The 22,726-nt window shown below is 43.0% G+C and overlaps 1 protein-coding gene across 2 annotated transcripts; it reads right to left on the bottom strand.

Moving 5' to 3' along the window:
- Positions 1 to 10,232: 10,232 nt before the first annotated feature.
- On the bottom strand, positions 10,233 to 20,957 carry BUB3 (BUB3 mitotic checkpoint protein). Of its 2 annotated transcripts, none has more exons than XM_037159200.2 (8): positions 20,846 to 20,957; positions 20,218 to 20,412; positions 19,643 to 19,712; positions 17,595 to 17,746; positions 14,990 to 15,148; positions 13,250 to 13,427; positions 12,777 to 12,993; positions 10,233 to 10,572 (listed from the first exon to the last, which is right to left on the bottom strand). In XM_037159200.2, exons 2-8 carry the CDS (start codon positions 20,410 to 20,412, stop codon positions 10,563 to 10,565), a joined length of 981 nt encoding a protein of 326 aa, XP_037015095.1. In that variant the 5' UTR covers positions 20,846 to 20,957; the 3' UTR covers positions 10,233 to 10,562. The 2 variants fall into 2 exon arrangements, with proteins under 2 accessions (XP_037015095.1, XP_037015094.1); XM_037159199.2 differs by lacking the exon at positions 10,233 to 10,572 and adding an exon at positions 11,450 to 11,801.
- Positions 20,958 to 22,726: the final 1,769 nt, after the last annotated feature.

Below are 22,726 nucleotides of genomic sequence, written 5' to 3'. Positions count from 1 at the left end.
AGAATCCTAGAAGCAGCAAGAGATAAGGGGACAGTCACCTACAAAGGAGTTCCCATCAGACTGTCAGCAGTTTTCTCAAAAGAGACCTTACAGGCAAGAAGGGGCTGGAAAGAAGTATTCCAAGACATGAAATCCAAACACCTACATCCAAGATTGATCTATCCAGCAAAGCTTTCATTTAGAATGGAAGGGCAGAGAAAGTGCTTCTCAGATAAGATCAAATTCAAGGAGTTCATCATCACCAAGCCCTTATTATATGAAATGTTAAAGGGACTGACCTAAGAAAAAGAAGATAAAAAAGATGAACAGTGAAAGGACAGCAAACTCACAGTTATTAACAACCACACCTAAAACAAAAGCAAACTAAAAGGATAGCTAGATCAGGAGTGAACCATAGAAATGAAGATCACATGGACGGTTAGCAACAGGGGAGTGGGAGAAGGAGAAGCGGGGAGAAGGTACAGAAAATAAGTAGCATAGACAGTAGGTAGAAAATAGATAGGGGGAGGGCAAGAATAGTATGGGAAATATAGAATTTAAAGAACTTGAGACACGTGGTCATAAACTAAAGGCGGGGAGATGGTGGGGGAGGGGTGTGCAGGGTGGAGGGGAATGAAGGGGAATAGAACAACTGTAATGACATAATCAATAAAATATATTTTAAAAAATAAAAAAATAAAAGCAAATGAGCGGACGAATTAATGGCAGGAGAGCAACCCACGTCAGCATCATCCACACAGATTTTTACAAACAGCATAGTGGGTTAAGTGCTCCCACTCTGGAGCTGGGTGGGGGTTGAACGCTGGTCCTCCACGGTAGCCGGCCCACCTCAGAGATGGTGCAAGTTTGGTTCCAGAGCAAAGCAATAAAACGAGTAGCACGATACAGTGAGCTACAGTCTTTTTGCTGGTGGAGGGGCTTACCTTCAGTTTGTAAAAAACGCAACATCTGTGAAGCACAATAAAACGAGGTTTGCCTGTATTAGCTATGTGACCTGGAGGATGTTACTTAGTCTCTGTGGCTTTGGTTTCCTTGTCTGTTCAGTGGGTTGACAGCATCACCTTCATTGATCTGTTGTGAGAGGGAGCGCTGTGCAGGAGAATGATCCAGTGAGTGCCTTTTGGTGGAGGTGATAATGGTCACTTAAGGGCTCTGAGCAGGATGAGGGGAAACACTTGTTTTTCTTACTCTAAACCTTCACCTACTCCAATACTTAAGAAACTTAAGTCCATGCTTATAGGAGCAGAGAGTCTTTGCCTTTGGAAGCCAAAGGGCCAGTGGCTCAGGCCGCTCAGCTCAGGCAGGAGCCCCGGCGAGCCTTTCAGGAGACACTGGCAGCTCGGGTCCCTCAGGCACGCAAGGGCACCCAGCGAAGTGGGCCAGACCTCCGCCTCCAGACACCAAGCCCAAAGCTGCCATCACTTCTCCACATTTTCCCTTGAAGTGTCATTTCAAAGTAGAAATTTTGCTTTGAAAACAAGCAAGCCCACAATATTTCCCCTACGTCTCTCTCCAACATTACTAGACTTGGAAAATCTAGGTATTACTCAAATAATCGCCCGATATGCATCTTTAAAAATCTCATGGTGGCCCAAACACTTCCTGTCTTCTGAAAGAGCAGGAACCTGGGCCAGCGCAGGAGTGGGAATGAGAGCACCTCCTAAGCTACCATCTGGCCAACTCGCTCCGCAACGCCTAGATTTTTGTGTTAATGCGCTGGAAGCAAAACGTGCTATTTCACTGTGCCCTCAAAAGGCCCCATTATTTCTCTGCATAACACCTACCAGATCATGTCCAATGCTAGGTCTTGTGGGCCGGCAAAGGGCTGATTTATCCAAGGCCAACCGCCACTGCCAGGATCAAATGGCACAGCCGAGTCCTGAGCATCCTTTTCAAAAATCCACCAGTAGCCCTATTTTCCTAAGTCGACTTCAACACAAATGGCTTTTATCTGCCTAGTGACTGAAGGAAAGGGAGGAAGAAGGATGCGAGAGGGAAGAGAGGATAAACACAAAGAATGAAGGACCACCTGAATTACAATCTGCATGATTACCTAATAAGCAGCAGCCAAGAGAAGATGGTACACCATCGTAATGGTCAGCCCGGCACTGGCTTCTGGTCCCTGAGGTTGTGGGGCTGTCGTGAGAGACCCCTGGTATTATTTCCAGCAAGCAGTTGGCAGTGATGGATGACTCCATTAGAACAGCCACGACTCCATGTTTTCTGTGAGGCCCTCGCACTCAGTAAGAGGCCAGGCTTTCAGAAGCCTTTCAGGTGTCAGTTCTCTGGATGTCCAAGGAGTTGGGACAACCCTCGTTCAGCAAGTTTTCTCGTGCAAGCCCAAGGAGGCTTGTTTCAAACCGACTCTTCAGTTTCCAATTCCTGGCCTTCATCTACATATATAGCTGGAGGGCTAGTTAAAATAAAAATGGCTCCCTTTCTCCCACAAGCAATGGGAATCACCCCCACCAGCACTACAGACTCAGACTTTGGCACGGCTGTCCCCCCTCCGAGTCCACGCCCCTCTCTTGCCAGGTTCTTCTCCCGAGTTGCCGAAAAGTCACAACCTTTACAACCTTTAATTCCCAGTCTACAATTAGATGCTCAAGGCAACAAGTACTAAAAATAACTTTTCCTAACTTATTTTTTCTTTTCATACACTCCGCTAAGAAGCTCTAATGAGGAAGAAAGCAGTTAAGATTAATAAAATGAAAATCACCCAGGAATGTTGGCAAAAGAGATCTAAGTACAGAGCAAAAAAAAAAAACAGGCATAACTCTGTTTTCTGGATTCTATTCATTTTGGATCAATAATAAAAACTTGCTGAAATTTTTACTGGTGGGCAAATTAAAAATTTGCCTTGATAACCCAGTTTAATTTTTTTTATTATTTATTTTTAGAGAGAGGGGAAGGGAAGGAGAAAGAGTGGGAGAGAAACATCAATGTGTGGTTGCCTCTCATGCGCCCCCTACTGGGGACCTGGCCCACAACCCAGGCATGTGCCCTGACTGGGAATCAAACCAGTAACGCTTTGCTTCACAGCAAAGCCCGCGCTCAATCCACTGAGCCACACCAGCCAGGGCCCAGTTTAATTTTCAAATTTAAATCTCAGGTTAGTCATACTGTTTCCCAGTTAAGCCCAAGAAGCTAGTTCCTCTACATGTTGCCACAGGTTTACCCCCAATCACCAGCTTCAAAGTCATGAATGAACCCAACTATTTTGCTGTTTTCAGCCAAAAAGTCTATCTTTAGAAACATTAAATGTGCCCGACCTCAGTAATGCAGATGGGGCCCTGGCTGGTGTAGCTCAGTGGATTGAGCGCGGGCCTGCGAACCAGACAATCACGGTTCGATTCCCAGTCAGGGCACACGCCCAGGTTGCAGGCAGGTTCCCTGCAGGCCAGTTCCCAGCAGGGGACACACAAACGCAACCATACATTGATGTTTCTCTCCCTCTCTCCTTCCCTTCTCCTCTAAAGATAAATAAAATCTTTAAAAAAAACAACAACAAAAAATAATGCAGATGGCTATTCAAGTAGTTCCGGTCAGAAGCCCTGTTCAATGTACAGATCAAATGTTACTAACAATCTGTTAATATCCATAAAGAATTCACCCTTCAAGCATTAACTATGTCCCCTCTCATCTAATCTGCTTTTTCTCCTAAGTCAATTTATCACAAATTTTGTTAGTGGAGTCCACAGAAATGAGATTCCTCTTACTCCTCAATCGCTTTAGATCCGGGTCAAAAACGAAGCCGTGGTTAATGTCTGGCATCATAAGCACAGGGTGCTTTGAAATGATTCATCTTACAGCAAAGCAAAGGTAAAGTCCACACTTCATAGGACACATTCTATGAACATAAGTGAACCCAAAGCCAAGCCACCGAGCTCGCGATGAACAGTGCCCATTCTAGACCCCTAGTGACTCCTGTCAGTGTGCACCTCCGCCAAGGCGGTAACGAAGGGCGGGGCGTTTGGAGCCTGACTCACACACTTGTCTTCCATTTCCACGGCCACCTTTATGTGAGTCACACATGGAAAGCTGGGCTTGTCCATAACATCAGCAGCATCTTGATGAACTAATGGTGAACCCAGCAAGAGCCGCTTCAATACCAAGCTTGATGAAGGCATGTAACAGTCGTTGTTCCAAAGCAAGGGGATTTCTTTAAATGGAGAATGCTAACAACTGACTGCCACCTTAAGCTGTGAAATAATGAAAGAATTGTAGGGCTTCGGTCAGGCAATTCCACAAGAATGTTAGGTCTTACCGGCTGAGGACAAATCATCTGGACCCTTTAAGAATAAATGGCTGGTGCTACGAAAATCTTCAAGACCCAAGTATTTTGAGAATTACAAAGTGATGTTATAACAAGGTCAGGAGTCCAGGTACATAGGTTTTAAATTACTGCAATAGCCTATAACAGAGTCCTATAAAGGGGATGAAAGGTACTTCGTTACAACATTGGAAAAGCAAACTTGGGAGCTTCTGAGACCAGTAGGTATAATTTGTAGGGCTTCTTCAGGGTTGTGTTAACTGTACTGAGTCGGCTAGGGTGGTCAGAGGTGAAATATTTCTTGGGAAATTAATGAAATAAGCCATTGGAAATGAGCCCTCAGATTATGTCAGTCTGCAACCTTGCTGCACGAGCTCAATGCAGTCCAGCATGTCCTCTTCCACTTCCCTATTCGAGACGGGTGATTCGGGAAGTCACACCACCAGCGGCGCACTGTGTTCAAGGAAAGCAAAACAGCAAAATAAACCAACTGGCTTTCATTTATTTCTTTAAGATTTTATTTATTTTTAAAGAGAGGGGAAGGGAAGGAGAAAGAGGAGGAGAGAAGTATCACTGTGTGGTTGCCTCTCATGTGCCCTTGTTGGGGACCTGGCCCACAACTCAGGCGTGTGCCCTGACTGGGAATAGAACCACGACCCTTTGGTTCACAGGCCCGCACTCAATCCACTGAGCCACACCAGCCAGGCCAACTGGTTTTCATTGAAAGTTGAGAGCTGGTTGCCAGATTACACCGGAGGCCGTCATGTCATGGTCCCACAATCACAGCTCTCTAGAAATCACACTCCGCTCGGTTTTTAACCTTCAGACGCAAACTACAGGGGGTTTGCAAAAGGCTTCCAGTTGTGCATACATGAAAGTTTACTCTTCTTGTATTATTATGTATTAATCACTGTATTCGCTTCCATACAAACTGTAAACCTACTTTTGCCCACCCACATACTTCCCAAGAAGCCAATGCCCCGTGACAATCCTAGAACAAGTTTTACGGGTATCCTTCGAAGATGAAAGCATTGTTGCAACACAGCACTGATCAAGGGCAAAGTACCTTCGTACTCAACGGTCCAATTGGTATTTCTGGCCACCGGCACGGACGCTTTCATTTCTCGTGTTAGTTCCAAAGCAGGATAGCCAGGTGCCATTCTTAAAGGAAAGTGCTATAACTAGTCCTAATAGCTTAAATCAGTACTTTCCCAAGTGATAGATGACCTAGAGACATTTCAAAGACTGAGTTAGGGAATCAAAGGAGAGGACTGTGAAACTAGTTATGGTTTGCTTCCTGGGTGACAACCGTGATGTTTTATTTTTAATACACCTAATCTATTGGGCGTTATTAACACACACCTATTTTCCCAGGGGAATAAACAACTCCTGTTTGGGCAGGCGGTTTCCGCCCTTGAGGACAACCCAGCAGAGAACGACTGCCATTACTTTTGTAATGATGACTGATGTCATAGTCCGAGGAGGGGCGCAGACTCAGCTCAGTCACTCCTGTACAACCTCCCTACAGGTGACCCTGTGTGTCTTCTCCCTTTCCCCCTCCACCTTACCAACCACACCTGATGGTGAGAAGTGGGGACCATTCCAGAGAAGCGGTGTACCATTTATGCGTATTTCCTAAACATACGTGGACACCACACAAGCACAGACACAAATGGGTACAATCCTTAAGAATGGGAAATGAGAATGGGGTGAGAAGGGTACAAATGAGGCTTCAATTATGTGCAGTTTTATTTGAAAACAGAGATGAATACAGCAAAATATTAACATTTTAAAATGTGGATAGTGGGTTTATGGGTGTGATTCTTCTTCTAACATAAAGTGTCACATTTAAGAACTAGGAATCTCACAGATATCTGAGAACCACAAACCTGAAGTCAGCTAATAACTGAAAAGTTTACTTTTTTCGTCCAAAGAAAACAAAGATTTGCTAAACTCATATAATTCCGTGAGTCCTGTAGTATCTTCATTTCACATACGAGGAAACAGGCTCAGAAAGTAACCTGTCAGTGATGCAGTGAATTAAGCAGCCAAGCTGGGATTCAAAGCCAGGTTCAGATGCTGGACTCACCATGCTGCCTGGCCTGATAAACCAGCACAAGTGGTTCCAGAGCAGTGACAGACCCACGGGTGAGGGAACATTCGAGTCTTGCTAGACCTATTCCTCTTTGAGGTACGACCAGAAGGTTCTCCAACAGGGGCCTTCCATGCCTCACCTGGGGCCTAGTCTCTCCCAGCACCTGCGCTAACCAGTTACTGTGAGCTTAGATTTAAAAGCAACCACCAAAGTTAACTGCCTTCTCCACTAACAGGGTTGTGAAACTGAGGGCCCCAAGTCAAACACGAGCTTGGAAGCCCAATCTGGCCACACTGTGGGTTTGCTCATCACCACCAGCCATACTCCCTGACCCAGACTGGCATCCCAAAGAGGACTCTGTCCTACCCAACCCTGTAGCCCCCGTACCCAGCACAGTGCTAGCATTCAGCAGGCACTTAATTGTTCAAACAGTCAGAGACTAAATGGTTTTTAAAAATAAGGCAAAAACTGAATTATGGAGCATTTTCCTAACACATTAAGGGTATAAAGCAGGATTCTTGTATATAATCCCAATTTTATCAAATTATCAGTGCGGCTCAGATGATTGGGCATCATCCCACAAAACAAGAGGTCACTGGTCCGATTCCTGGTCAGGGCACATGCCTGGGCTGCAGGTTCGTTCCTGGGTGGGCTGGTGTGTGAGGCAATCAATCAGTGTTTCCCACATCGATGTTTCTCTCCCTTTTCCTCCCCCTCCCCTCTAAATATACAATCTTCTAAAAATTAGTAAAATTATATATACCACCTAGCCCAGCGTTGCTCAGGAGCATAAGTACTATAGGTGAGCAGGTACCTGCTGCCTCTCTGAAGAGCCAGAGGAGCTGCTCCAGGAGGCAGCAGCTCACAAACTGTCATCTGCCCAGGTGATACGGGGGTACACACGTGAAGTCCGCATGGCTGAGTTCCCCAGGGCCAGACTCTTCTTAGTCACCATCACAGGAGCTCCTGTATCTGGGCTTCAGATACGCCAGTGGGTGACCGTCACCCATCACTTCAAAGTATACCTAGGACACCCCCCAAAATAAATCCCAAGAAGCCACAAGACCTGTACCTTACATCGCACCATCTCAAATAAAAACCTTCAGATCTTCACCCAAGCCTTTTCACATGACGTGGTTAACACACTTACTCATGGAGAGACATGCCCAGGAAATTCAGATGGATACACACCAAAATGCTACCTTCCGGTGTAGAACTGTGTGTCAGTGTAATTCACTTTTTACATGCCGTTGTCTCAATTTTCCTGCAATGGACATACTAAATGCATTATTAAATGCTTGCTAAATGAATTAACAAAGGTCCTACGTCCAGTGCACTGGACACTGAGTGACTCCACTCAAAATTACATTGAAAATTATTTTTAAATAGGGACTGTCTTTATCACTCAGTAACATCAAAGTGGCCCAACATTAGGCATCCGAGTACACAAAAACATGTGGTTCCTGCCCTTGAGAGAATGCAGCAGGGGAACAAAATGTACAAATATAAAATGTTAAAATTCCAGGCAGTGTAACTGCCAAAGGCGGAGAAGCAGGAGATGCTTCCCCTGAGTTTGGAGGAAGAGCACACTCCTTAGTGAACTACAGCCAGAGTGGAGGGCTCCATAAAGAAGGGGACCTTGACCACTACCTGGCAGGATTCAAATGAAAACTGAAAGAACAATTCAGAAAAAGAAACCCCCTCAGCAGACTGTGAATGTGGGACTCAACATGTATGTCTGAGTAACAGTGAAGCAAACAGCCTGGCACTCAAGAGTAAGAGAATTCTGGTGTTTCAGGGGAAGTGGTAAAAAGTAAAACAAACAGCGAGGTTAGGGGATATAGTAGGATAGAGTAGAAGCTCAGGGTCAAAGAAATCTGGGGAAAACTGGGTAAACAAAGTTACAGGCATTTCTTTACTTCTGAGTTCTCCAAGCTCTTAGGCGAAAGTGCACCAAGTCTCCTCCCACTGGGAGAAGAGATTTAGTCTCTAACAAGAACCCTTTTCCACTGAAGACGTAAGTGCAAAACAGAACACTTAGGAAATATGAAGATGACAAAGGCAAAACAATGCAGGGTTTGAAGAGCAAGGTAAACCAGCCATCTGGCCTTAGTCCTTCCAACCAACAGGGCCCAGATTTCCCCCAGAATAGAGGAGACCCTGCTAATACACCCCAAGTTTCTACACGCTGGAACTCAGACCCAGACACTGCGGCCATCAGGGCATCCCCATCCACCTGTCAGGATTCCCAGAGGTCAGTCCCATCCCCCACTCTTCTGAGAGCACCGGGAAGGGCAGCCCCTCCCTGTGAACCGCAGGCCCTGGAAGCAGCTTACCTTCTTGGAAAGCAACAGAAGGGCTACTACTCTGAGCAGTGGGGACACTGGAGGACCCCCAGCACAGCATGATAAAAAGAACAAGGGTTTTTAAAGTCCTGTGTGTTATGGAGCAGCTTGTTCAAATTAGAGGTGGCAGGACAGCTGTTTAAAATCAGGTCAGGAGACCACAACCCACATTTCTTTCTTTATAAAGATTTTATTTATTTATCTTTAGAGGGGAAGGGAAGGAGAGAAGGAGAGAAATATCAATGTATGGTTGCCTCTCTTGCGTCCCCTGCTGGGAACTGGCCTGCAACTCAGGCATGTGCCCTGACTGGGAATCGAACCACAATCCTTTGGTTCACAGGCCCACACTCAATCCACTGAGCTACTCCACCCAAGGCCCAACATTTCTTAAAAAAAAAAACAAAAAAAAGAAGAAAGAAAAAGTAAACATGTAGGTGTACCACATGTACAAAAGGCAAGTAATGTATTATCAATCCTTTCTCTATTATACATACTGAAATGACCTCTGCGGGTTCTAGACCAAAGTTCAACTGTATTTCATACCTGCGTCACAGTTTAAAGGTTTGAAAGCATTGTTCCCGAAGAGAGAGGATTTAGGGCAGAGACTGGAGGCTGTTACACTCCTCCAGATGGGCACAGGGGACCCTTTAAGGCGATGGGATAGTAGCAGGGGAAAACAGAAAAACAGGAGACACTTAAAAATAGAGAAGACGAGGGGGTACAGGAAACCAATGAAAACGCTAAGATGTGACAACTGGGTCATTTGGGACAAACTGTGAAGGGGAGCTGGTTAAGAGGTCCACAGGGGAGGTAAGGAGACACACTTAGGAGGAGACACCTTTAGGGGAAGAAACGTTTGGTTCCAAGAGACAAAAGGACATCCAGCTCTCCCACACGTCAACAACACTGCTTTAATTCAGTCCCTTTTACGATACTGTATTAATTCTCTTGGTTAAACATTTTAAATTCATGCTGTCCTCAACCAAGCGGTTATGACTTTAAGCAGCACATAATCACACTGAAGAACCAGTACCATCAGTTAGTCTCTGGCTATTACATTATTTACCATCCCAAGGGCTTCACTTATGATTTAACGTTTGATGGATAAGTACAGCTGGGTCTGTCATTTGGTTCTGTGTGTGCGCACGATGGCTGCGTCAGCACAAGGGCATGAGAGCTGTGTGAGCTGTAGTGCACTCGCACTTCCAGGAGAGTAGTGCCAAAGGGCGCCGTCAGCTGCCCTGCGGTCTGTGCCCATCCTATAAAGCTGCTACGCTGGCTCAAGAGCCCTGCTGGTCCAGCGAGTGGGCAGGAAGGAAATGGCAGAACTCCAACAGATCACTTTATCCAGGACTGAATCCCAATGTACATCAGAAGAGACATAATTAAATGAGGCAGCGTGGACCTAAAGGTAAAATGTCATCCCCACCAGGCCCTCGATGAAGGCAGCTCTGCTCTACAGAAGCCTTTTTACAAAGTAAATTACATTAATTACCAACATTTGAAAACATCCAACAGATAAGGGTTCTGAATCTCTGATTTATTAAACAGCATGGACATCACAGGTTCAGATTATTTTACAGAGAGAGCTCAAGCTGCTCAGAAAAAGTGACTGGGCTTACGGGGAAAAAAACAATTCTTTGACCACTGCGCGAGGACACCAAGACTCCTCATCCTACACAAAGTCAGCATGAAAGGGCGCAGACGAGTTTTGTCAGACAGAAAACAGAGAAATCCACATACTAAGTAACATATCCACAATGACTATAACGCATCCCTTAGGGGATAAGAATGTATTTGTAGGAAGGAAAACAAATCTTTCCATAGAGAAACCACTTTCACGAGATGATTAGGTGGACCTGCAATGAAGAAAATATATTTCAAAAGGTGGATTCAGATTTACACTGTTTTTACTGAAAATTCATACTTAAAAAATAAGACCTTTCTCTGTATCAAAAGAATTTAAAAACTACACCACAAATAAAATAAATTTCAGTAAAGGTCCAAGTCCAATTCAGAAACACACATCTGCATGTAAGGAGAACAAAAGTTTGAAAACAGCAACACTATTTGGAATCACTTAGAGGGGCCAAGCTGAGTTCGCGTTCTGCTCCGGGGCATCACCCTGAATCGAATCTCATTCTCACTATAATTTTTTTTCTTTTTAACCTTAATCACCAGCGGCTGGGCAACTGAAATGGACATGAGAACTATATAAATGTCAGAAAAATATGTAAACCTCATTAATGTTTCCAAAAATTCATTTAGAGATAGAAACAGGTCCAAATAGATGCCTGTCTAAATGTACTGCAATTACGTTACAATTATTTTTCCAAATACACAGATATGCTCTGTCTTTTCTCAGCTCATTACTGACTCAAACAATTTGCCCTTCTGGGATCAATTGTTTGCTAATAAATAATTGTTTACAGTCACAAAATGATGTTAGGAGGTTTTCTTATTAGTTTTCCTTCTGCACCCTAATAAGATTGAAAACTAGCTGATTCCCAAGAGTCTAACCTTAACCTCGCTTTGTTTAACAGCCCAGGAAATGATGAACCATCTGCTTCAGAAAATAATGGACGGCCAAGAGGAAATATTGTTTAATTGTAGATTAACCTCCTCATGAGGCGGTCTGAAGCAGCTTTAGAATGAGCAACTATAACCAGCAGAAGAAACGAATTGCTAAGAGCCCTTTATTCTACCATTAAAGGTCCAAAAAAAAAAATGCAAAGGTATTTTTATAATCTATATTTATTTACAAACATTTATTTCCACAATGGAAACGAAATCATCAGGGTCAAAACTGATTCTCAAAAGTGTAGTCATTGCCCTCCAATTTTGTTTGCCCGAATACCTTTAATGCAGCAAACCATCAAACCAGCTCATGCACTTAAGTGTTCATTTAAAAAAAAAAATCAATAAAAACCTCTTATCCAATATTTTCAGGTTCTTATAATATTAAAATTAACATTTTCCCCTGGTTTCTTTGTTAATAGTAATAAATCCACCATTAAGAAGTACGAATTGTTTTATTATCATCAACATGGCACTTAAGTAAATGAAATCTTGTCAAGTACATGGTGACCTACAAGTTCAAAAGAAAAAAGAACAGCATAAGATCAAAATGGCCGGCCAGGACAAGACATACAAAAGTGAGAGAGCAAATGTAAACACAGCCCTTTACCCAACAGGCTTCATATGCTAAGTCTTTTCTAAAGTCAAACCTGTAAAAGTATACATGATATTGAGTATTTAAAACTCTGCCCCCTCTCAGGGACTCAACCAATTTAGCAAGGATGCTATACCATTTTAATTTAGAAGAATAAAGGAACCCTGAAAACATTCAGTTATTCCATCAGTGTTGCTATTACGGGTTGGTTTCCCACGAGGGCCTGGGTACAGAGGGGCAAGGAATGGGACAAGACACCCAGGGTAGATATTTTTGTGGTTTCACAAGTGCCTAAGTATCAGTTTTCCCTTAAGCCTGGGGCAGGTAATTAAGAGCTTTGCCCTGTTGGTACCAAACATTGGAAATGGTCCTCTCTGTCAACCAAGAGCCACAGACAGCTATGAAGATTTCAAAGCTAAGGAAATTTACTATTCCAGGCAAGGCCATATTACTCTGGGTTTCCAGTAAGACCCGAAGGTCACTCACTTTGTGTAAATATTAAAGAAACAAACTCAGTGGAGAGGAAAGATTTTTGGCACTTCAAATTCTTAAAGATCTTAAATAGAATTTGCTTAAATAAATTATTCTTAATTCCTCAACTTAATTTGCAAGCAATGAGCTAGTAATAACTCCAGAATAGCAGTGCCCATTCAAGAAGAACGAGAGTTTGACATTCTTCTCTACAAAACAACTAGGCACAATTTTATCCATCAGACGTCTATCAACCTACGGATATTGAAAGCTTGGGAGAACAAGATAAAATCAACTCCAACCCTACAGTCAGCTGTAATATCGAGCAGGCATCAACAATGCTATTCATGAATTTAGAAAAATTAATAAATCCTGGGTTGAATGCAAGAAAAGGCTCAAATACAGGTGAAGCATACTCACTTGGGTTTTGTCTCTGCATCTGTCACTTGGCGAATGAAGATACCATCTTCGGGATGCTCCGTGTCGTCCATTTCATACATATATGATGATGCTATGGCGAGTGTGGTCCCATCGTTACTGAAGGCAAGCGATGCGATGCTGGTGGGGTACCGATGGAACTGGCACAGTCGCTTTTTGTTAAATGGATCCCAGATATTTACAAACCCATCAGAACCACCTGCAAGTAATTTTTGAAAGAGTTAAATGATCCTTAAAAGCAAATAGAGAAATAACCATTATCTTTACAAATGGTTAATTTTTAAGATCACAGAAATTACATTTCCTCCCAAGAAGTACTGTACCAGATTTCTCTGAATTTCATTAAAAGCAAGCACAGTTTTTTTAAGGCTCTTCCTAAGTATAAATTTCTCATGTTCAATAGCAAAATTATGCTACCTTAATGACTAGACATACGTTAACATGCCATACTTTACCTGTGGCAAATGTATTGTGGATGTTGTGAAAGGAAATGGCATTGACTGGGTAAATCTGCTCAATGTTATTTTCTTTTAGTCTGTGACACTTGAAGGCATACTTCTTCTTCTGTACCTCAGGGCTTGGGTCCAAGTACTCAACTGCCACTCGGCCTTCAATAGAGCTCAATACATACCCCTGCCAAGAAGGAACCAGGGAAAGCCAAAAATGGTGAATTCAGCTTCCAAAAACAAGGCACTAACACCCAAATTCAACCCACACTACCAGAAGATTATATCAGAAAGGAAAGCAAAGTACGGCCAGGTTTTAACAAAGTGCTTAAGCTGTACTAGCATAGTTGTAAGTATTCCAAAATTTTAAGGACACTAACACTTGTTTTGTTAAAATAAATAATAATAAGGCTATCATCACTTGTTTATGTCAAAGTAAAAGATAAAGTAGATATAAAATCTATATTTTATTTTTTCTTTAATTCTTCAAGGTATGAAAAAGATTTATTCCTGAAAGACTGCTTATAGAAACAAACAAAAAAAAAAAAACAGTAAAATCTTACTTTTAGTGAAACTTCCATTATAAACCGAAGATATACTCTAACAGAAAATTTTAGATATGACATAAAAATACAAGCATATCTTAATCATGAATTTAAATCTCAAGCTTCACGTAACTGCAATTTCTTATCTTCGATGAAGATTTACAATACTGGGGTATGGGGGATATGATCGGCATTTGAGGTACTAGCCTTTTAAGATAAAGGACCCAGAAAATAATTGGCATAATTGCTTCAAGCTTCACAACCACTAAAGGACACCCATAAACTTCCAAGATATCTGCTGTTTTTAGTGACTTTTCCACCTGCAAAATTCCTATAGCAGCTGACCACACCACCAACTCCCCTCAGAACTTTAGGATTTGCAAGGAGAAGGGGCTAATAAACACAGCAAGCTCATTTAGCAATGATGATGGAAGGGTGACCCACCCTGTACATCAAGGGTTGGTCACTACGTGAGGGGCACAGCCTCTCTAACCTCAGAGGTACTCCTCTGGAAAAAATTCAAGTTCTGGGCTAGACTCACTACAGAATTCTATTTGTACTGAGGTTACCAAGAGGCCAAAAGAAAAAAAGAGAGAGAGAGAAAAACAAATCTCATAATTCTCAATTTCCGGACTCAAACTTGAGCTCACTAGTTTGTAAACTGAAATATCTGCAAAACTCTCCTTGATTACCGTGTACCCGTCAAGCATCCTGACCCAGGACTGATAAGGCATCAGAGGGCCTGTATCAAACCAACTGCAAATCACTTAGCCTCTCTGGACATCGAGAGCGCCTCTAAAATTGTTTTAACACAAGGATGTCAAGAACATACCTAATAAATTCTGGCCTGTTTGGTGTAGCTCAATGGATTGAGCACGGGCCTGTGAAACAGAGAATTGCAGTTCGATTCCCAGTCAGGGCACATGCCTGGGTTGCAGGCTGATTCCCTGCAAGCCAGTTCCCAGCAGGGGTTGCACAAAAGGCAACCATACATTGATGTTTCTCCCCCTCTCTCCTTCCCCTCTAGCGATAAATAAATAAAAATCTTAAAAAAAAAAAAAAAAAAAGAACATACCTAATAAATTCTAAATCACTACTCCAAAGAAAAGGCAAAGTTTTTAAAAGGCGGTGACCAAATCACTACCACGTAAGAGCACACTGTTTTGAAATTCAGAACAACGGGGGAGAGGGCACCGGTCGGTACCTGCTTGTTTGGAAATGCGCGGATGCAGCGAGTCTGGTACTTCAGGCTGGACTCGCGGCGCTGCTGCACGTACCCCATGTTCCGCAGGTCCCACACCAACACTCTGCGGCCCGCGGTGCCCACAATCAGCCTGTCTCCAGACACGGAGAGGGTATACACCTTTCAAGAAAGACCAAAACCTGAAATCATCCACTTGCCTGAAAACGGCGTTATGGCCTAAAATAAAGCCCACGAATCACCAAACCATAAAAAAGTTAGCTAATTAGGTTCCCAAATACGGGCACCAAATTTTAAATACTAGAGTTACACAGACCAACTAATCACACAAAGTAATAGATCCAAGATACACTCAATACTTAACGAAGTACCATATAATGTACATTCTAATTAACTACAAGAAATGCTGTTGAGGGCTTCATTATTTGAAACAAATTAAATTTTTAAACAACTTTCCCAACTTTGTTTCATTTAGTGACAATATAAATGTATAAAAATAAAAAGGAGACAACAAAGCCATAAAACAATTCAAGATGCCTTTCCAGGGGCTCCTGGCGTTTCATAAAGCAATCATTTTCGAAGTTCCTTTGCCCAGACCACCTTTGGAACAAGATCTCATGCTGGAACTCTAAAATCTGGGCTTCCCAGCCGCCACACTAAATAACGAACAGGCCTTTCCAGGAAGAGTGAGGGAGCCGCATTCTTCAGCTGCTTAGTTGCTTTTGGTGCATATGAACTCAAAGTTAAAAGAAAAATATAGTGTCTGGCATATGACAAAGCAAATTCTTGTGCCTTGACATCATACTACATACTTAAAATAAGTTCATCTTTAGGAAAAAATTTAAAAGCATGTTGTCCCATAACTATATTTTCCCCCTCACAACACCATTTTTTTACTGTTAAAACAACTTCCACAAAATTCCTTTAAAACAAATCAAAATGTATACACAAGGTTCAAAGTGGGTTAATTTCAAAAATGTTATTCGGAGACCAACTAGAGATAGCAAATTTATGAAAATAGTGGCAAAATGTATTTTCCTGATCATTTAAATTTTTTAACAATCTGGACTTCATAAAATTATTGCTCTGATTATTAATTTCTATAAATAAGCAAATCTGATTTAATATATTAAAGCCTGAAGAATCATTATAAGACACGAAAAAGCCCCCATAATATGGTAAAAAAATCTCTTAAACATATTAAACCATATAGTCAATAATCATTAATATGTTAACTACATACCACCAGTCAAAAAAACAAGTTAGATTTAACAATGTAACAACCCAATAGTCTCTACAATCATGCCTTAAAACTCAACAATTATTTTGACCAAGGGAAACATGAGGAATTAAAGACTCAAAACAGTAGATTTAATATAGGCATATTTAATTAAAAGAAATATAAGATTTATCATCTTTTATTCGGAAAACAAAATGTTTGTAGAAAAATAGAAATTAACCTAAGTCATATGAACACCAAACTTAAAAAACACAAAATCTAGAAAGAAATCCATTTATGACAGTACAATCAGACTGGAAATTTTATCTTCAATCTTTATACAGGTGACCCAAGATTCTAATAGTGCTTCTGCCCCCCCCATCATAAATCAAGGGAAACCACTGTCTCACTCCTGACGAGGTGTACACATCTATCAGAGGAAGTATTAAAAGCAGTGACATAATGAACCTTGCTGAACCAATAAGCAGCTTGATTCAGTGTGGCTGTCCATTATATGATATCCTGTCAGCAATTTATCACAGCTCTTAACATGCCACATACAACCATAAATCAAAACTAGAAACAATGCAATTATTTTACTCTGAACAAAGGTCCTGCCAGGAGTGGATTCAACTATGAAGTGACAAAAATAACGGCTCCTGGGATGCACTACGGCCCATGATGACGGTCGGCAGGAGCTGAGCAGGGTATTCGCACTGAGGAAACAGACTCAAGTGAAGGGCACCTTTAAATGGCTAAAACAATCCATCTTTAAAATTCACTGCCACTTGATAAAGTTTGATGAGGATGCAACGAGAATGCTCAACGACACTCTCACAGTACAGATCAAGAGGTTAGAAAAATGTACAAAGATTCAGTTTTAAGAAGCTTGGTTCACTAGAGCCTTCGAACACCTGTCAGTACCAATAAATGGCCAAAGCAAGGGCATATGGACCTCCTTTCTCACCAGCCTTGAAATGGTAAACCCATTTCACCCTCCTAATGGTAAATTCAAATGAAACCTCAGGTCATAAGCTGAGTGAGTGGTGCTCCACCCCAATTTTGGGTTGGACACGTCAAACCCAATTTAAGGTACTCCAACGGTCTCTGCTAAATGACTTCTCTGAAAATCTCAGTCTGGGACATAAAGAATTAGCAATACCTGGGAATTTATTATTTAAGCTAGTGCTCTGCAGTACAAACAAAGTGACAACCGACAGAAAAAATCTGACCGAAATAAATTTTCCTCTGTGTCAAAATAGTTCTATGTATATGGGTTTGTAAAATAGACTCGTCGAGTCTTAATTCAATATTAAATACCATATTCATCAACCATGCATCGGGTCACCCCAAGGCCCACAATTCCTATTATGGATATAGAGAGCCTACCTTTTCAGGTTGTGAGAAGGTCCCAGCATTACAAGGAGTTCTGGGGTCCCACAATTTAACTGTCTGATCCCAGCTCCCAGTAACCATCACATTGACTTCTGGACAGTATTCAACACATCTGATAGGGGCATCATGGGTTCCAACAAGATTTTCTATATAAAAAAAAAAAATTAGTTTTACTACATCTGCAAAACAAAAATTCAAGTGAACAAAAGAAGGCAACGTTCGTTACATTGTAATGAATCCACTCCCACCAACTCTAAGGAAAAGCCGCACCCAGAACATTTCTCCGTGACTACAAGTCGCCCACAGTGCACAGCTGGACTCACTGGCACGCCACACACGGAAGGCTTCCTCACTCGACTCTAGATTCCTTCGGATGGGGAGCCTTGTTTAATTCTGTAGGTCTAACTGTTTGTAGTATAGGTGCTCATATATGGCATGTGCTCGAGAAATACTTGCTGAATGAACAAATGAGCAGATAACTTGTTTTCTGGACCTGAATAAAACTTAGCACATAAAGCCAATGCTAATAAGAAACTTATTAAAGTGGCAATAGATTATCCCAGATCTGGAGATGAAGAAGGTACAGTCTCATGCTTAACCCACTAGGTTTTCATGATCAATGTCTTTTTTTTCTTCTTTTTTAAAGATTTTATTTTATTTTTACAGAGAGGGGAAGAAAAGGAAAAAGCAAGGGAGAGAAACATCGTTGCCTCCTGCACACCACCCCGCACCCCCGGGACCTGGCCCACAACCCAGGCATGTGCCCTGACTGGGAACTGAGCCCGTGAACCCCTGCTTCACAGGCCAGCACTCAATCCACTGAGCTACACCAGCCAGGGCCTCATATTTCCAATACACGATTTTTTCCTTCCCATTTCAACTCTTCACCATCTCATTCATTCATTCAACTAATATCTACTAAATGTCTACTATGTGCCAAAATTTGGCATCCAAATGCTAAGGATGCAGCAAAGAACAATACATGGCCTTGATCCTCAAACAGGAAAGATACCTGTTTAAAATATCATTTAAACAAGAAAAAAAAATCTCTTAAGTTTGGCAATGATCTTCAGAGAATAAACAGCTAATCCCCTTAATTATGGTCTCCAGCTTCAAAAATGTTTTTAAGTTTGCTTTTTAGAGTTTTTTCTCTAAGTTTTCGAGCAAATAGGACCCAACCCTGCATACTAACATACTGTGTGGAAAAAGCTGCTAGCAAACAAAGCCAAACACCTGCAGTCGTTAAGTCAGAGTGCAAAGTGATTCTCCTGAAAAAGCCTCTTCTGACTGGGTTATTTTCTGACAAAATATTGTGCCCATCCTCTGTGCATCCCCCCACTGGCCAACTCACACTCCTCTGGTCATGTCTCTGGGACATGCCATCTCCTTCCAAGACATCAATGTCTAACACATGCACATTATCCCCCAATAAAGGAAATTTAAAAAAAGCTCTGCTAGAGAGCCCTGTGCAGCTGGGTTCCATCACAACCTCTGCTCTGCACCAAAGTCATCATAAAAATTGGGGTAAGTCATTTCCTATCTGGCCTCTAAGACATGATTATCTAAGAAAAATATGCCATCTTCTTATTCATGCGATAAATGTAATTAAAGCATATTCTAGACTAAGTAGTGATATTAAATTAATATAGTACCTGGACAGGATGGCTATTGTATAACACTGTCTTTTCAAACCTACCTCCCTTCAGGCTACACTAAACTGACTTATGAAGAGGAACTGAAACATCAGCCCTGGAGGTTGTGCCCACGTGGGAGGAGGAGGTAAAAGTCGGTCTAAGGGCCCCTTCCCGGACACAGTGGCCACGGGAGATCAAAATGGGCTTTAGTGAAAAAAATACATGCACGCCATTTTGTGATCAGTAACTTAAAATGGTTTACTAATTAAAACAAATGTCCTAGATATAAGCCATCTTTGCTTGCATCTAACCAACTCAGGAACCAAGCAATTCGAGAACGACTGGTCCTAAATAAATACTCTAGTGCACTAGCTGAGAACACAGCAAACAGGTAAAGAGCCGGATTACCTTGATCCGTGTTCAAATCGTGCATTTTCAATTGATGATCCAATCCTCCACTCCAGGCATGTGTTGGATCCTACAAAATAAAGTTTCAAGTCATTTAAAAGTCACAGAGCTTCAGACAGTGTTTCAAACTTCCAGCCAACTGGTCGGGTTGTGCTCAAGATGCTGGAACTCTTCACTGTAAACAAACAAAAAACAGCACCAAAATAAAGCAAACTATTGTCGGGAAGTTAGGGAAGAACGGCTGGGCAGACAGCCATTCCTATTTACTAGCAACCAGGCCTACCTTTAAGTAGGGCGGCCACGTTTGATCGTTTAGCTGCAAATTTCAAACACAACTGTCCGAAGTCAAGACTGCTGGCGGGGCTATTCCACTCCACTTTTAAGAGAAGATTGAGTTGCCGACGTTTGCAAGCCCCCAAGGCCAAACCCCAGTACCTGGCACCAGGCAGGAGTCTGGGGGACAAAGCACCTGCCCAGACCACTGCCCGGACAGCAGCCCCCCGCCCGGCCCGGGAAGAGGGCTGCCTCACGAACGCGGGATGCGGCACACAAAGACCGCAGCGGCGGGCACCTACGTAGAAGGCGCAGTCCAGGACGGCGCCGGTGTGCTGGTACTTGAGCCGCATGGAGTTGGCCGGCACATCGTAGAGGCGCACCGACGTGTCCCAGGAGGAGACCAGCAGGAACTGGGAGGTGTTGGGGCTGAACTTCACCGAGGAGATGCCGTCCTCGGGTGGCTGGTTCAGCTTGAACTCGTTCGAACCGGTCATCTACGGGACAGGCGGCCAGTCAGACACGCCCCCCACCCCGCACCCACCGCCCCTGAGGGTCCGAGGTCTGGGGCTTGAGCTGTGCCGAGCCTCAAAGGGACTTAGAAGACGACAGTGACGGTGCTTCTGCGCCTGCGCGCCCACCACGGTCGGAACGCTTCCCTCCGTCCCCCTACCGCCCCAGAGGCGCCCCAAACCGTCCAGCCCGCGCCTACACACCCCTAACTCCAGCCCCCGGGCGGGCCCGCCGTATCCCTCCCTCGCCGCGGGCTCGGGCAGCTCGGACCCTCCCCTCTGGGGCCTGCAGCCCCGGATGCTCCTAAAATAAAAGCGGGGGAAGCGAAACGTGTTCCCTGCGGACGGCTCCGCCAGCTCCGGGTCTGGGGAGTCCCCAAAGAGTCTGCTTTTGTGCCAGGTCGTCTCTTCCCGCTACCTTGCTTTTCCTTCAGAATCGACTTGGTCACCGCTAGCCGCCGCCGCGCTTCGCTCCGAGCACTCGCGGGCCGAGCAAATTAGGCGGAGAGGAAGCTCCAACCCATGCCTGCCATTGGCTAAATTCAAATGCCAACGTCTCATTCTAGGCAACCGATTGGTCCTCTCCAGGCCTGGCAAGGGTCATACTTATTATCCTCTTCCGGCTCAAAGGCAAACCTCGGCTTTTCCGATCACGTGGTCTTGCTTTAACCACAAGGCTGAGGCGTCCCTTCCTGTTTGTGCTAAAGGAGTGGAAACTACAACTCCCAAGAAGCATCGCTCAAAGGCTGCCTTCACGCCCTCTCGGACACACGCGCGGCACACTGGGAGATGTAGTCTTCCTCAAACCGACGCCCTGCGGGTCCACTAACTACTGAGAGGTCAGGAGAGATAATTCTCTTCTGGTCTCACCCTATCTCAGTTAGTCTCGCAGACACAAGAACCCCATTTTGATCAATACTGATCAAAAGAATATACGTAGATTATTCTCCCTTTCACTGGCCGCCCGTGAAGTTAACCAAAAACTGAAGTGGAGAAGAAAATGTTTTCTCTTAAGAATTGCATTGTTTTGCCCTGATATTTTCTTATTTTCTTGGGTTTCCACCTATGAACCAGGGTCTCACATTTTCTATTGTCTTAAGACTTGTTGACCTATAGAAACTCGTTTTTATTTATACTGTGCTTTATCACTCCCTTGCATTGTTTCACAAACGTTTGAGTGCCTACTGTGTGCCAGGCCTGGTGAGAGGCTGGGATGATGATGCATTATAATCAGACCAGTTCTTGCTCTGGCAAAACTCTTTGTCTGGATGGGTGAACAGACTGGGAAACAAATAATTTGCAATGCGTTAAAACTTAAATGCTTCTTTTAGACTTATTTTTAAATGGGGTCTTAAAATGGCAGCTACAAGCTTCTCCCTGTCCCCTTCACCCCATCTAAACAACTCCCTAGAGTTTTGAGTTGTTCGCTCCATTTGCTGTTTCTAGAACCCTCCACAAATAGAAGAATCAAGAAGGTTGCTTCTATAATAAGAAAACGATTTGATCTCCATGTTAAGAAAATCAGTACTTAATTTGTAACTGGAATGCTGTGACTCGGTTACTCTTAAACATCAAAAATTCACTGAAAATTGTCAATGTAGTCCATGCAATAACCTCTTTTTCGTTGTCTTTTGTGGAAAAAAGTTTACTTTATTATGTAACTTTGTATGAAGTGGGTGGAAATTGTTGAGGTTAAAGTGCTTTACCTTTAAGGTACATTAATAGAGAAAAAAGTTTGGTCTTCATGCATTCACATACATTGACTCAGGTGCACATTTTTTTCTCATTCTTGGCACAATAAATGCACACGCGACCGCCCTTGTTCCCACTGTATCAATGATATCACTGCTAAAAGGTCAGATTCTTGACCTTTCTCCTCACCAGTCTTCATACAGGACTCTCTGTCTCTTTGCTTTCAACAAGTTAATGTCTAGGTTAAGAATTTAACATGCGCCTTATGCCATTCTAACTTTGGCTAAGTAATTTTAACTCCAAATAATTTTATTTGGTTCCCTCTCCCCATTGCTTATTTAATTCTATTAGTGTTTCGAGATTCTGAGCATGAATTATCCACTAATAAAATCTAAGTGTATTTCATTATGCAGTGTGTGTATGATTCGGGTCCCTCTGGGCATGCAGTGGCAACCAGACTCTATTTGAGTTTCAAAAAACGTCAATCTTTTAAATCTAGTTTAGACCCTGAAAGGAGGCTGATGATTTTACTGATTATTTAAATGAATTGATAGTCTTGAGATAGGAAATCTGGCCACAATGGAGTCTCGAGCAACATTTCAAATCC

The sequence above is a fragment of the Artibeus jamaicensis genome, unplaced genomic scaffold, assembly GCF_021234435.1.
Source record: "Artibeus jamaicensis isolate MK-2021 breed Jamaican fruit bat unplaced genomic scaffold, CSHL_Jam_final contig_490, whole genome shotgun sequence".
NCBI classification, from domain to species: Eukaryota; Metazoa; Chordata; class Mammalia; order Chiroptera; family Phyllostomidae; genus Artibeus; species Artibeus jamaicensis.
This window is presented reverse-complemented; position numbering and strand designations above follow the sequence as displayed.